The following is a 16,626-nucleotide window of genomic DNA, read 5'->3' as shown; positions in this document are numbered from 1 at the left end:
GTTGCGGTTAGGCACTGGTTTAAAAATTGGTTGGTGGAGGGGTAAGGATTGGCAGTGCCTGCCCCTCCAATGCTGCTGCTGCAAGGGAATTCTGTTAAAGGAATCCAGGAGCTTGCCATTCTTTTGTCCATACCCCTGAATGGGGCTTAGGGCCATGCAAGCCCCCGGGAGCATGCAGGGGGGGTGGGGTGAGGGTCTGGTGCCCGGCTCCATGCTCTCCCTAATATTGTTTTCCCTTACTGGCTTTTGCTGGAATCCGGAAATCAGTTCTGTCCCTGGGTGTGGGGACAGATAGTCATAACCAATGCCTAAGCAACCACTCACATTTATGTATTTTAATAAAGTTGGGGCCAAAAATATGCCAAAAACCTTTAAAAAAAATTTTGTGTGAAGTGTGAATTATTTATGGGTGGTTTGGAGGACCTCGACACGCAATCTTGTTTATATGAAAATCTGAATACTTAAGACCGAGTAAGAGAGTAGCCTGTCCCTCTTCAGAATGCTCACTTATTTGCAACCACTGATACTACATTTAGTCCTGCCTCCCATATAAAGCCACTCACCTTCTGAGTTTGATTGTTGGTGACCAGCTCATAAATGGGTGTTGCTTTTGTGACCTCCAGGAGGACAGGCTCAGGTACAGCGTCTGTGCCGGAGGATACATGACACAGAGGACAGGATGTTGGGCAGCGGCCTCTGCTCTGGCATTCCATGCGCACGCCGGCTGCCATGCGCTTGGTTCCTGACTCTGACAAGCTGGCTATGTACTCTGGAAACGTAAGCACCCTGGGATCTCGCTCACGCTCCTCAGACTCATCGGATGGGGAGTTACCTGTAAGAAATGTGAATGGATAGAATCAGGAAAAGGTGAGTAGTGACCTGGTCAGGTTTCATGGTGCCCTGGACTAGAGAGATAAAACATCTGCACCCACAGGGGTGTGCAATCATTTGCAAGAACCTCGTGCGGATTTCAAGCTTATATCATTAGTTTTGTTTTTAAGCTTTCCCCTGGATGACTGGCCTTCCAGAACATAGATCTCTTTGGAATCATTTCCAACTTCTTAATGTTCTTCTTTAAAACTGGCATTCAAAATCATACATAGATCAGCAAACAGGAGCACCAATTCATCTTGAGTGAGAGTCCTGAAAATCTGCTCCAGGCCTGGTTTCTTTACAAATGTATATTTCAACACTTTTTTAAGTTCATTATATATCATTTCCCAGAAAGCCTTCGCTTTCTTACAAACCCACCACATATGATGGAAGGTACCCTCTTTTTCTTTACATTTCCAACATTTAGTCTGTACACTTATGATAATCTTTTTAGCCTCTTGCTAATTATGCTGTTTTAAATGTGCATTTTGTATTTGACTTCCTTTAGCAATGTTTTCTTTTGAAATGTTTTAAGATAATATTTTCATTTCCTGTTAATTATGTTGCTTTGAATGTATACTTTATATTTAGACTTTCTTCAACAATGTTTTATTCTGGATTGATTGATTGATTTGATGTTTTAATGTGTTGTAAACCACTTTGAGATTTTTTCTTTAAAATATAAAGGAGTATATATAGAATTGAAATTAATAATAATAGTAATAATAATCCTGGCAAGAACTATGTTGTTGCTTCTCAAGTCTTGATTCAATAGTCTAAATGTGAAATTGGGTTATTTCCTCCCAGAATACTGCTGGTTCTAAGTGCACAAGGCTCCCCAAGTAACCTTCAGTCTGGTCTCATTCCACATTTTTTTAAGAATGGTGCAAAATACACTTGATTTTCCATACAAAACCTGCATAGGCAGTTAAATGTTCTGAAGAAACAGAAGAACTGAAAAATGTCAAATTGAGGTGGGGTGGCTGCTGAGCAACAGTAATTCAGATATGCACTAGAAAAGTTGAGCTTTTGAAAAAGGGGAATGGTGTGCAATTAAGGCAATTGCACCAAATGCAAGCAACAATGGTCCTGGTCTGCATTTTGTACGCTGAAAAAATTGTGTTTCTAAATTGAGAACCACATGCAGTGAAGACATATGGCGGGGAATGATGTGCCGCCAGACCACTACCACTTAATATCAAAAAGGTCATAAGAGGGCTGGGCGATATCTGGCTATCAACACCGCAATATGTCACCAGCTGAATATCGCAATGTGTCAATATATCAACAATGTCTGAAATAAGGATGGAGATATGGAGATATGCATTGGCTGGCTCAATGGTTTTTCCTGCATTGTGATTTTTGCTGATGTTTGTTCCTGTGATTTGCTGCCTCCTGCCTGAGGCCGGGGAGAGCTGAGCAGGCAGAGTTAACAGGGGCTGCAGGAATCAATAGAAGAATTGGCTGGCTTCATGGTTTTCCCACATTGCGATTTTTGCTTAGCAAACACACACACACACACACACACACATCATGATTCACAATATATGGCCAGGTCAAAAAGAATGAAACTGATATCATGATATGGACTTCAAACTGGTCAGACCATTAGGATTGGCTGGGAGAGGAAGAACAGAAAAAGGAGAGAGAGAGAGAGAGAGAGAGAGAGAGAGAGAGAGAGAGAGAGAGAGAGAGAGAGGTGGGTGTCAGAAAAAGAGGGGTGGCAGAAAGAGAGAAGGGGGAATGGTGGGCTTCTCAGACACATCCTATTGGCCAATGTCAGGAACAGATGGACCTTTGTTCTAACTCAGGGGTAGTCAACCTTTTTATGCCTACCACCCACTAATGCATCTTTCTTGATGGTAAAATTTCCTTACCGCCCACCAGTGCTCGATGGAAGGAGGAGTCAGCTAGCGCCGTAGAACCCCCTACCGCCCATCTAGAATCCTGAAACGCCCACTAGTGGGCGGTAGGGACCAGGTGGACAACCCCTGCTCTAATTCAACATGGATCTAATTTTTAGATAGTTTGGGTTGGCATAAGGAAAACAGGAAGAATGGCCTTGGAAGAATGGCAGATGAAGGTGATAGACTATATGGGTTTGGCAGAGATGACGAGCAGAGTCCGAAACCAGGGAAGAGAAACGGCGGAAGAAGATTCGAAAAAATTTAAGGACTATCTAAAGAAATATTGCAAAATTAATGAATGTTAAAATGGCGTTGGATTAGAAAATATGTGGTTATTAGCGGTAATGGTTAAGTTAAAGAAAATGAGTAACATTAAATTTAAGCTAAAAGTAAGGGAAGGATTTGCTGAAAATTAATCAGAAATTGGAATACAGAAAGGGGAGGTACGAGGAAGTCGGGAAAGTAAGTTATAAGAAATTAAGGGTTGAACTTATATGTGTTTTTCTTTTTTACATTGTTCTTTTTTTTGTTCGTTATTGTTTGTTATTGTTTTTGCTTTGTTTTGTTGTGATAAAAATTTGTTGAAACCTGAATAATTATATATATATATATATATATATATATATATATATATATATATATATGAAAACAGGTGCTATCCCAGGACAGTTAGTCATAACTGAGCCCCACTGAAATCAACAGAGCAAATTAAGTCATGATGACCAACTCAAGTACCATTGATTTCAATGGGATTGAAGGCAGGACCACTTTACCTGAATCAGGGCTACGGTGCTTTTGAAACAGGAATAATGCAGACAATTAAGCCAGCTCTGCTAGTGATGTGACACAACAGGTCTCTGTTACCTTTGAATATGCCCATTTGCATGCAGTGAGCAACAATGGTGCAAAGCAATGGTTCAGATGCTGCCAAAATTCTATGTTTGTTTTTAATAAAAACGTGGTGCTCTATTTTCCTTCCACAAAGGGAAGTAAAATGAAGGAATGCATTCAGCAGAAAAAGGCTGCCTATGAACACTAGATGGTGCTATAAAATTACAGATCATGACAGGTCTGAAATCTTTATCGTATGTCTGATGGGAAAGATATGCATGTTACCAATGGCTTTATCAAGGACTCACTGTATCTGAGCCAATAGTAAATGGCAAGTGGTCTAGATGGATGAAAGAGGATTTGGATGATATAAAATCTCCACTAAGTGCATAAAAGGGTGCTTTCTGAGCGCGCGTACACACACACACACACACACACACACACACACACAGGACTCCTGACCATTAGGTCCAATCGTGACCAACTGGGGTTGCGGCGCTCAATTCCCTTTATTGGCCGAGGGAGCCGGCGTACAGCTTCTGGATCATGTGGCCAGCATGACTAAGCCGCTTCTGCCGAACCAGAGCAGCACACGGAAATGCCATTTATCTTCCCGCTGGAGCGGTACCTATTTATCTACTTGCACTTTGACGTGCTTTCGAACTGCTAGGTTGGCAGGAGCAGGGACCGAGCAACAGGAGCTCACCCTGTCGCGGGGATTCGAACTGCCAACCTTCTGATCAGCAAGCCCTAGGCACACACACACACACACAGACACACACACACTTAAATGTGCGGTAGAATAGCACCAAATATATTATTGTCACTTTTCCCTGCTAATTCTGAGCAGCTGCCCCTAAACAGGCGCTTGACACCCAGAAATGTAAAGTACAGGGCCAGAAGAAAGACAGCAACCTTAGCAAAAACCCCACACTAGCCAAACATTGCTTGGCAGTCTCTATGGGTGGGCTGACCAGTCTGTAGAAGTTGCCCCCCCCACAACCCCTCCTCTATAGAAGCCGCATGGTCCTCCATTTCACTTTAAAATTATTAAGCTCTGAATGTATACTCAGGATCTCTTAACAGTTAAGGCATAACTGATCTGTGTTAAGGGACCCTGAGAATGCGCTCTTGCTTAAGGATAGAGTAAGTGTCTTGGTATATCAAATTAAAAGTGTGTCCACCTGTCCTAGCACAGCATACAACCCCCCCCCCCCAGTAACCAGCAGGTGCTGTGTTTTTTAATGGAAACTGTCTATGATTTATCCCCCCCCCCAACCTATTGAATTATTGCATTTCGTGGCACCTGCTCCCTGCCACAACTTTTCCCCCAGCCTTAAGATGCAAATAATTATCTTGACATAGCTGTGAGGAGCCAATGTGTTCACCTTAAGCATCTCCTCTCCCAAGACTGATATTCTCTGTAATCAAAGGACCAGGCAGGAGAGGCCTAGTCACAACGAAGAGCTTTAGAGAGGACGGTCCCAATTTAAAATTCTGAGGAAAGCAATTATTCCATTTCACCAACTGCTTCCATTTCAGAACACAAACATTGATTTTGCAAATCCCAATGAGCTCCCAGCTTGTCCTGATTGACTCAGAGGAGGGCATGAATCCCAAAGAAAACAAGAAGGAACCTGCTTGTTGTTTTGTCAAGCACAGGGGTGTGGAAATTGGGACTTTTCGGAGAACATGCATTGCTTGCACTCTCTGGCACGGCTATCCAGGTGATCCCAAGCTGCAAATCAAAAGGCATCTGACCCAAAAGCCCTGTTCACCTCTTAGGTGTCTGAAGAAGCAGCGAGAGAGCAAGCGGGCTGCTCCGTGGCACCTTCCAGCTGTCCATGTGGTTCAGGCCTGTCACACTTGCTCACGCTCCCCGCGCAATCTGGAACCCTGCACGTTTTGCTGAACGTGAAGGAAGCTGGAAGCAGCCACATGAAAGCAGCCTCTCTGTAGTCATGTTGCCCCTTCTGGAGAGCAATGGCTGCATAGGACTAATGACTTTGTGGAATATCTGGCAGCAATCAAACAACATTTTTCAGCTGACAGTAGCTAACCTGCAACTTCATTCTATTTCCGAGGCCTGGTACAAATGAATATTTGTCCCTCTATTATAATTGCCAGAAACATTTCCCTGCCTGTCATTTTCTACTGCCTCTTTCTCACCCCATTCTTGTCTCACAAAACTTATGTATTATACAAATGCTATTTAGGAGGCAAGATGCCAATTGAGCACATACATGCAAAAATAAGTCTATTTACACAGCCTTATTCATCTGTGCAATTTATTTTGAACACAGAAGCTGGGGTCTCGCTCCCTCCCTACCCGCAAGAGAAGAATTTGTATTTTTGGTTAGATCAAGGCGTTAATTTCCCTGCTCAAGATCTTCTAAGATCCTTTGCTCCAAGCACCCTGTTGACCCAACTCTCCCTCATTAATACAAATTGCCTGGCCAAGGTCAGAGTAGTTCCCAGCAGCCAGATATATCTGCTTTGAAATACTTTTGTGGGCCTTTCGAACCAATATTTAAACTTCCCCGGTGATAGCTGGAGGTCATGTTTTTTTAAACACTTAGATTCTTGCTATCCAGAGCATATGTTCTCTTATGTTAGCTTGTTATCTTTTAATTGGTTTCTATTCTAAATTTAATGCCAACTGTTCCTGCTGGCGGCAATAGCTGCGACTGAAGCTGGGATGGTGCCGTGTCAACGTTAGTGTTGCATGTGCAAAGTGAGTATTGCCTTTCTCATTTGCCACTCTGCTTCTGGACTGCTTGTTGGGCCACTCAGACAGATCTCCCCTTTTTGGAGCTGGATGATTCTCATCTCTTGGAATAAATGCTCCCAGAAATATGTAATTGCTAAACAATGGCGCAGAAGCATTTGAGGAGATGTCCACTTTTCAAGGAAAGTATTCCAGCACAACTAAAGGTGTGTCGGTACAAGGTTGTGTGTGTGTGCCCTGATGTGTGCAGTTGTTGCCAGGCTTCCATCCCGTGCCCGCCCCCCGCCATCTATCTATCTATGCAGATTAGACCTGACCCTGGCAGCTCAAGAAGCAAAACTGATATGGAGTTCTTGTATTTCACAATGCACAGTTTTGAACTTAAAAGACAAGTGCAATACATGGAATAAGATGTTCAAACATGGCCCAGGGAGCCCTGGGTTCTAATCCTCACACATACACAGAGCTGAAACTGGCTGAAGTAAGTCAGTCTACTTCATAGGGCTGCTGTGAAGATAACAGCGACATGATCTCAGATATGCTGCTCTGAGTTTGTGGGTGGGGGGAGGGGAGGAGGGACCCTAGAATTGTTGAGTTGGAAGGGATCCTGAGGACCAGTCAATCCAACCTCCTGCACTGCAGGAATCTCAACGCATGATCCAATCTGAAACCATACGCATGCTAAAAATAAAATACTGAACCGGAAAGGCACGATGCCCCCTTAAAGTCAAGATCCATGTAAGATCCATGGCCATTAACAAACTGTTAATTCAACAGCTTCCATTTAATAATCCCTGAACTTGTTTTACAATGAAAGGGTTACGTTGTGTACGTTGACCTCCATTAGTGAAGGAAAGAGCACAATTCCTTCCTTTGGGAGGAAGGGAAGACTAAAAACCTACCAACCTACAAATATCTGCACCCTCTGGACTCTCCTGCTTGCATAGCCCTGCTGTCTGTTGGACAGCTCCTCAATTTAAATGCAAGAAACAAGGAGAGAAACGTCTTTGCTCCGTAACAATGGGGGCGGGGAGAGGGCGGGGCTAAGTAGTTAGGCAGGGCCTGGTGAGATCAAGGAGGTGGAGCTTAGTACCTTTCCCACATTAATCCAGAGTGCAGCCAACACCTTCTCTGTTATCCATACATCGCTTTAGCCAGGCAACAAGTCTGATCTACTGGCAAGTTTCATTTTCTTTATGGCTTTGAAAAGAGAGATTGGCAGATACTTTCCACTGTATAGAGAGCAAAAGGCATTGATGTTGTGGAGTTAGAGCCATGTGACTGTGCACACAGCAGGGAGCCTCTTCCTCTGTAGGGGAGGAACAGTCATTGTATTGAGATGAAAGGTTAAGCTCTGCTTGTCAGTTCTGAGATGCCAACATCCTTCAACAGAGAAGGGGAACATTTGGATTTCATCTGGGTCATATCCAGATGCATTGCAGGGTTTGCCAACTTGCACAGCTGCAGGAGGCTGCAGGGAATGTTGGAGAGCTTTAATATACTGGTTCAGACTCCGGGTGCTGCAGGTCCAGGCAGCACCTTGCCCAGGTTCCTGTGCCAAGACCTCCCCCCACAACAGGCCAGATTTTGTTGCCAGAAGCCACGGGACAACTGTGCTACTTCTCCCCTGCTAACTTCAGAATCTGCATTTTTCCACTGTTCTTGCTAACATTCCGCTGAAACATTGCCTACAAACAGCAGTCGTGGGTTATCTTATTCTTCCCTTGCATTTGAGCATTATTTTGAATTACCACCACAGGGCATTCATGTGCACAATGTAGGAATTAGGGATATGCAAAGAGAATGAATCCCAATTGAAAACCCAAGCAAGCCTGCTTCAGACAGATTTGGGGCTTGTATAAGCCAAAGCTGGAGCTCTCTCTGAAAATCAATGCTTTGAGATGTTTTGGAGATTCAGGTGGTGTTGTTTTTAAAGCAGCAGACAGTATGTCTGCAAAATATGAAACATTTCTCCCCAAGTTCTCCAAACGAGGTAACCTCCATGGTAGAGGGAGATCTGCTCTGTGACTGACAAGTCTAGGTTCTGATCAGAAGGAATGATTTCACTAAGGCTCTTCAATCCCAGTGTTTTGGGGGAAAGGATATTGAATTAATGTATTATCATACCCATGTCTGTTCTGTGTTTGTGGCTACCTCTGCTTGATGGTGTTTGCTTGGAAAAATGCTGGATAATTAGAGTTCCTTCTGTGCCACATGCCCACACAAACTACTTTCGTCAAATCAACTTTGCACTTAGGTTTTGTGACTTTTGGTGCCAACTGAACAGAACGCCATAGTCAAAGTGTTTCACGTGCCCTTCACTGAGCAGGAAAGTGGAGGGTGGGGTGGGGGTGGGGGTAGAGAAACCAGAAATAGGGATACAGTGTAGTAAAGATCTATCGAGAAGGAAGAAGTTGGGGGTGGCAGAAGACTTCTGGGAGCTCAGCCAGACTATTCACAGCAAGAAGCAGGGCTGGTCTGGAGAACAGGATGGTCCCTCCACCCTGGGTGAGGTAGTTAGAAGACTGGACCATGCCTGTCTTCCAGGAACCACTGGGGAACTAGAGGGGGGGCAGAGCTCTTTGCATCACTGTAGAAGCTTTTAATGGGAGAAACAGCTCTCAGCTTCTCAAACATGGGTGGGTGGGTCAGGTGTTTCATGGCCAAACAGCTTTGGAAAAGGCAGGAAGTCATTATAGTAAGAAGGTGTAACTGCTCCTGGCACAGTTGTACCAGGAAAGTCCAGCTCCTGAGAGCCAAAGAGTTGGCCACTTCTGGTCCAAGGCATACCTGGAATAAAACACAGATCCACCTTCCTACTTGCTGCTGAACCACTCTGTCTTAAGCCTTGTACCCGTACAGCTGTGCTGCACAAAGACCAGGCGACCACACAGACATGGAAATTCTACTGTCAGCTGATAGGCACACCCTAGGTCTGGAGAGAAAGGCGATCAAAGCAGCAAGTTGTCCCCCCTTCACTAACGCTGGGATCCTGGCAACTTAAGGCCAGGTTTTCTACCAGCATGCTGCAACATGCAGCTCTAAACACATGGCCAACACTACGAGGCAGAAAGGAACCCACAAGGTTCTAAATAGTATCAATGGTTTCAGTTCGCCCAGTAAATCTTTAATCCCACCTCAGAGAGAAAAGTTTTGCACAACTGAGTCTTATTATAAGGACTGGGTTTAGATAAAGGTTTGTGCCTGAGCTGAAAAGACCAGTTCCTCCCCAATTTTTACTGCCCATGTCTAAATGTTTTGCAAGGAATAGTCTGCTGCCAGTCCCTTATTGAAGAAACCCCCACAAAGAAAACAAGGCTGCTAAACTTGGGGAGGGGGGAAGGAGCCAAGAAGATGCAGGGCATTTCTTAGCCACCCCATCGTGCTGGAAATGGACCACTTTGGGACAGCTTTGAATTGCTGCTTAGCAGGTTCGGGGGACAAAGCAGCGGTGACGGAGAATGGTTTGTCTCTTGCAATTTTTCAATCGATATAAAGCTCTTGACGTGCACAGAGGGGGGAAAAGAGAAAGGAAGAAAACGAAGCGGGGGACATGGCAGGTGACAGGAGTGAAGAGAAGCTGAAACGAGAAACTTGGGGAGAAGAAAAAGAGAAAACGCGAAATCTAAAAAAGTAAGAGAGGTTATGAATGGTGTTGCTTGAAACATGAAAAGGATAAAAACTCTGTGTGTTTTTAAAGTGCTTGATGCACAACTATGGGGTGGGGGAGGATACAGCAAAAGGAAACAGAAAGCTTCTGAGTGAATCCAAGTATACCATCCCAGTTAATGCAAAAAAGAGAGGAAGGTCTCCTAACCAGGACTGTACACAGCAGTAAAGGCCAACCATAGCTGTATGTCGTGATAGCTCAAACGGTCACATCCTTGCTGCAATGCTTTAAACTTTCCTTGCCAGCTGCTTTCTCCCTCCCATTTTGGACCTGTGCTTGCAAGCTGGACACTGGTCCAGGACACTAATAAGTGGAAGGCATGTGTGTGTGTGTGTGTGTTTTGGTTGATGTGCTTATTGGTCATAAATGGTGTTGTGTTTTCCTTTGCACTTAATTCTAATGATTACACATTTTACCCAGACCACTTCAGCCTTCCTGAATACCTGAGGTTCCAGGTCTGGAAACACAACTCTGTGCCCTAATACATAAACACAGTGAGGAAATAAAGGAGGAGGATTGAAGGTTTCCTAACACTGGAGGTAATGCCGTGATGTTGGACTGGAGAAGAACTCTTGTCGATTTTTATAGATTAGCACAATTGGAGAATTTTCTTTGGACTTCTTGCATCAAAAGAAATGGATGAACTGGAGGGCCCTGGATTGAAGACTGGAAAAATATCTAGCAGAGGAATAGCTGAATATTAGTCTAGATTGAACATTTGACTCTTTTGAATAATTATTGTATATATAACCAGTGCTTTTTTTTCTAAAAAAGGTGTTTAGGGGTACTCTCCTTTCCCTACTCATATTGAAATACTCAATGAGGCCAAACTTAGATTCACAAAATGTTTAGGGTTATGCATCCCACCGCCTCCCTGCAGGAAAAAAGCACTGTATATAACTGACAGATGGATAGTTGGAAGCCCTTTTAAAAATCTTTCTTTCTCTCTTTATTCTCTTTAATATTTTCTCTTATTGTATTTTGTAAAGCCCTAATAAAACTCTATTAAAAAACAACAACAGCTCATGGGAGGAGATAGTCCCCAATGTCATCCCTTGAGCTTTAATTGAAGTGCAGGAAGACTAGTTGTCAAATGCATGACATTAATGCACTCACTTATTATGTTTTTAAAGGAAGTCCTTCATTTTACCTTTTACATACTACAATGATTTCTTTTTAACTGAAAAAAGAGAGAGTTCACTTAAAGAAATAACAACGAACAGCTGCCAGGCGCACAGGAGGAAGCCGACATACCTTCTTGCCCTTACAGAAAAGCCCAATTGAGGATGTCATGGCATTTTCAAGAAAGGCAAGGAAGGCTGCGGAGGGCAGACAATCAGGGAGATGATTTATAGAATGAAGGAATAACTCCTCGCCCACCTTGAAACTAAGGAAGATAAACACACAAAAAGACCTGCACCCCAACCCTTGAGAATTTCACCAAAGTTCTCTCTCCCCTATGATTTTTTTGAAATGCAATTTCTTTTCCTATTGATGGATGGGGGATACGTGAAAACATGCAAGAGAAATTTTCTGCACACACAGCACTAGTATATATGGATTGTTTCATATTTATCATTCACAAAAATATGGTTAGGTAGCTTAGCTTGGATAAAGGGCCCCAAGATCACTCAGCGAGCTTTGTGGCACTGTGGGGAGCGGGGGGTATTGTTTTGCTGTTTTTGTTTTACTTATTTTCATGTTTTTATCCTGTATTTTACCACCCTTTATAATGAAGGGCGATATATAAATCTAATAAATAGCAAAGTCAGGATTTGGATCTGTGCACCCCCAATCCAACATGGTAATACCGTGTGATCCTTGGATGAAGGGTGATATGGAAATTTAATTCAAAAATTAAAATTAAAATAAAGAAAATACACACAGCTCTCCTCATCCAAACACAATGCATTTTCAGGAAATGGTTTGTTAGGCAAGCGTTCACATATTGAATTAACAATTTCCCTTGATTCCCATGGGAAATTTTCTAACCATGGAATTTTGACTCCCAAATGACCAAAAAACCCCACCTGGGAAAACCCTCTGAAACATTACAAAAGCCAGACAAGGAAGGGGGAAATGCTCTTTTATTTGTCTGACCCATCCCCTTCCTTCCCGCTATGGTTTCTGATGAAGCAGTTGCTGTGTGCCAACAAAACACAACCAAGTCCTGCTTCTTCAAGACTGCTTATTTGTTTACAGTACCACATGCAGGTTTGGTGTTTGGATATCTGAATCTGTGGTGTGCATAGCAAGGTTTGGGTACTAATTCCTCGTGTTCGGATAATAAAATTTCGTATAACGTGCATTTTGTGTCGCAGGACTTGTGTGTGCCAAACTAGCTCTCGGATAAGAGAAGCAGCTGCAAGTGACCTGCAGACTGTGCATTGACTGGGCAGCTCAAGAGGCAAGCCATGGGGAGTTCTCTAGCTGTGGGGCCCTGCCCCTCATACCTGCTAGCTTCTGTAAAAGCTAACCTGACCATTAGGTCCAGTTGCGGACGACTCTAGGGTTGCGGTGCTCATCTCGTTTTCTTGGCTGAGGGAGCCGGCATACAGCTTCCCGGTCATGTGGCCAGCAGGACTAAGCTGCTTCTGGCGAACCAAAGCAGCGCACAGAAACACTGTTTACCTTCCCGCTGGAGTGGTACCTATTTATCTACTTGCACTTTGATGTGCTTTCGAACTGCTAGGTTGGCAGGAGCAGGGACCGAGCAACGGGAGCTCACCCCGTCGTGGGGATTCGAACCGCCGACTTTCTGATCGGCAAGCCCTAAGCTCTGTGGTTTAACCCACAGCGCCACCCACGTCCCTCCTAGCTGGCATAGAGTAGGAGTAAATGCTCTGAGCACTTAAGCCTCAAGACTGCACTGGTCCAAGAGTCTGCAGCCCTTGGTATTATGGTGCCCACCCTGACAATTGAGCCGCGACTGTGCTGACCCTGGAAGGGTTCCCCAATCAGAAGTGAAGACAGTGGATCAAAGAAAACTTTAGCACTGCTAAGCCCAGCAGTTCTAGATTTCCAGAGTCTAAGCGAGAAGATCCCTCTTCTGTTAATAAATTTAGAATGGCACTTTGCCGCAGTACCGTACTGTTGAATCATGTTCAATTTGTTAGTCACTACAGCCCTTAAATCCTTCTTGGCAAACAGCACTACCTGGTTCCCTTGCAGTCGCGTGTAATGCTTTACATTGATTTGTCCCTGTTCCAAGGTGTCCCTGTGACATCCAAAAATCACAGAAATAAGTGTCAGTGGGGATAACTCATCAAATCCACCTCAGTGGAATGCAGGATCACTCTCCCTTTCCCCCTCTGCAGGTAAGCCAGCAATCAATTGGATTTACCAAGTCTTTAGAAATCGGATTATTAAAAAGAAAAAAAGAAAGAGAAAGAAAAGTACGAAGAAGGAAAATAAGCCAAAGTATTTCCTGAGGCTTAACAAGATTTTAACCACCAGAATGGTGGAAACGGCAGAAGCTGCCACAAGAGTCATTCCTAGGGGTTTTGTGTGTGTGTTTAGAAAAGCAGGGTCCAATCTCTTGGGCCCATTCTCCTCTGCAAAGCCCAGCGGTGTAGCCAGCCGGCTTGGACGCCTGGGGCAGCACATGTGCTGCACAAGGGGGCGAGGCACCCATTGGGCGGGACAGGGCAGGATGCACCAGAATCCCAGTGCCCAAGCTATGTTCCACTCCAGCGCCCTGCAGGCGTGCGTTGCTTTTTCAAGTGGTGCAGAGCCTTCAGGGAGTCCACCCACTGCCTTCCCCTCAGCTGTAGAGATGCTTAGGGGAGGCGGGGGGCAGATACAAGCCCCATACTGCCATTTTGGGCAGCGCGAAACCTGCAGGCACCTGAGCCACCACGTCATTCCCAGGAGAGACACATGGCTTGGGTGTGCGGCAGGCCCCACGGTAAGTGCCACCCTCGCAGTGTGGCACCCAGTGCACCCCAAGCTATGCCTCTGGCAAGGCCCACTGAAATGAATAAGTGCTACACAAAAGCACTGTAGCACCCTTTTATGGGGCTTGTCAGTTACCCTGCAGCCCCCAAACTCCGAGCATCCTCTGGTATGCGCAGCTCTGGAAAAGGCATTTCCCTTCTTCTCCAGTGTGCTTCAGCAACATATACCAAATGATATATGCACACTAATCTTCTAGCATAACACAGCAAGAAGTGTGAGACATCGTAGAGCTAATCTACGCATATATTTTCACACTTTGTACAGACAAAGGAATCATGGCATCTCCTCTCTCCAGCTCCAAGAGAAGAACAGAGACAAGTAAAAGCAAAAGTACAGTACAATAGCTAATACAGCAGAGGAGATAAGACTGTCTTCCATTCCCACACTCTTCCCAGACAGGCATGTGATATACAACTTTCTCTTTTTTTTTGCAAGTAAATTTTTATTCAAGAATTTGTAGAAAAAGAAAAAAAAAGAAAAAAGTACAGACACATACAAAAATAAGCATTTTAACATGACTTATTCATCCTATTTTCATGCTCTACAAAAAGAAAAACGTACAATCATACCAACAAATAATATAAACCTTGGGCTCTACTTAGCCTTTGACTTCCCTTCACCCTTTTGGTAAGTATCAAATAAATCCCAGGTAGCGTAATTAGTTTATTAAAGTTTATAGTTATTAGCTGATAAAGTTTTTCTAATACCGCCAGTTCCTCCTATATATCCGTTCCAATATATTTCCAAAATTTACTCCAATTTTTTTGAAATTTCTGGTCATCTTGGTCTCGAATTCTGCTTGTTAATCTATCTAGCTCAGCATAGTTAATCATTTTGACCTGCCAGTCACTTACATTAGGTATATACAACTTTCTCATCTGCAACATTGGAGGTGTGAAATACTAACATTGTCAACCTGGGAAGGTAGCCTACCTAGGAGAAGGAAACCTCTTATCCTAAACCTCTTCTGCCTTGCAGGATACATCTGGGAGAAGGAAGGGTTAAGAAGTACACCCTACACAAATCCAGAGTGGAGTCCCCAAGATGGTTGGATGGCATCTTGTACTCCCCCTTCTGACAACTCCTGCAGCCAAGCTCATGCCAAACGTCTTGCTCTGCTTTCCTTTGCATGACATCAGCAAGGCAGAGAGGGGCTCTTGTCGTCTGGGCAGCTCAGGTAACTTTGGTGCTGCTTACACAGTGGTTTGACTTCACCCCTAGAGGCATGCTCCATTGTCTCTTGAGACAGATGGATGCCAACAACCTCCCGCAACTTCCTTAGGAGGAATGCCCAGCAGTATGAATGTTGTAGTCCTGTGCTGCTCAGTCACGGCATAGCTCAGTGGTGGGAGAGGCCAGCCCAGTCTCAGGGGAGCACTTGCCTGGAGGCAGAGCCTGTATTCAGTCCAGTCTTAAGATCAGGAGTATCTCACTTCACATAGACAGTTGGTCTGTGGGTCAATAAAGCTGGGAGTCCAAGGTCACGAGAAACAAGAAGCAGCAAGGTCTGGCCAGGAACGACAAATGTTGTTCCCAGCGACTGACTGAGGCTGGAGAGCCTGCTTAAGAAAGCTGGAGCCAGCTGGTTTACATTTGTTCAGCTATTCTTAGCTTAAATTAGGAATGGTTAGCCTGTGGTCTGTAAGCTGCATATGGGCCCCTAAGAGGTGTGTGTGTGTGTGTGTGTCTGTGAAGGTGATGCCCCCAAACTGGAACACATAACTGATGACTCAGCAGTTGCCAAATATTCAGCAGCTGCCTACCCTACAAGTAGGGTGGCCATGACCACCCCTTCTAGCCCAGGTCAGGAGACTCCTGGATCTTATCAGACGTCCCTAAGATTCCAAGGTAGCCTTTCTCAACTTTGAGTCCACAGATGTTGTTGGACTACAACTCCCATCATCCTTGACCACTGGTCCCGCTGGCTAGGGATGATGGGAGTTGTAGTCCAACATTATCTGGGGACCTAAGCTTGATAAAGGCTGTTCCAAGTTGTTATGTGAGCCTTGGGCTAAAAGTTCAACAGCTCAGTAGCAGGGGACTAAGCAGCCAAGTACTGAATTTAGTACCTAGGCATTTACCTGAACAAAAGAAACACACACAATTCCAAAAGGTGGCAAAATCAGTTAGCACAAAAGAAACCACTTTATAATTGCCCAAATGTACTTTTGTTAATGCCAGATCACAACAACCACAACACTCACTAAGCCTGTCTCTATACATCCCCACAACGCCATTGGCTCCACAGGGAGAAAACATACAGTACAGAACAAGAACTTGTTTATACTAAATGGCATAGTGAGCTTATTAACCCACCAAATGGCTGCAAGACTCAAATTTTCTAGCAGAGGCAACTATTCCAATCAACAGCCTCCTGGCCGACCTTGGGGGAGTGGGGGGGGGGGGAGATCAAAACAAGATAACACAGATGCCTCCATCTCCCTGTAAGCTTAACTAGGAAACAAAAAATACCTTCTACCCCAAAGCACAAAAAGGGAAATCGCTTTTTTTGCAGTGCCCCCCTCTAGACACCCAATTTACATACCCCTTGAGCACTGCAATCCTATGTGTGTCACCGAAGTGAGTGAGTACAGGATTTCAGCCAAACTGTCATTTGGCATTATGCAAAATTAGCCACACAGCACTAAAAGTGTCCCAAA

At 44.4% G+C, this 16,626-nt stretch overlaps 1 protein-coding gene across 2 annotated transcripts in view; it reads right to left on the bottom strand.

Moving 5' to 3' along the window:
* Window positions 1-16,626, bottom strand: part of ASTN1 (astrotactin 1) — a 196,849-nt gene that overhangs the window by 11,829 nt on the left and 168,394 nt on the right. For both annotated transcript variants that reach the window (XM_081915031.1, XM_081915030.1), the window contains exon 17: window positions 564-832. In XM_081915031.1, the coding sequence (XP_081771157.1) occupies window positions 564-832 (269 nt within the window). The remainder of the gene's footprint in view (window positions 1-563; window positions 833-16,626) is intronic.

This window comes from Podarcis melisellensis (assembly GCF_964234715.1).
Source record: "Podarcis melisellensis genome assembly, chromosome: 6".
In the NCBI taxonomy this organism is placed as follows: Eukaryota; Metazoa; Chordata; class Lepidosauria; order Squamata; family Lacertidae; genus Podarcis; species Podarcis melisellensis.
This window is presented reverse-complemented; position numbering and strand designations above follow the sequence as displayed.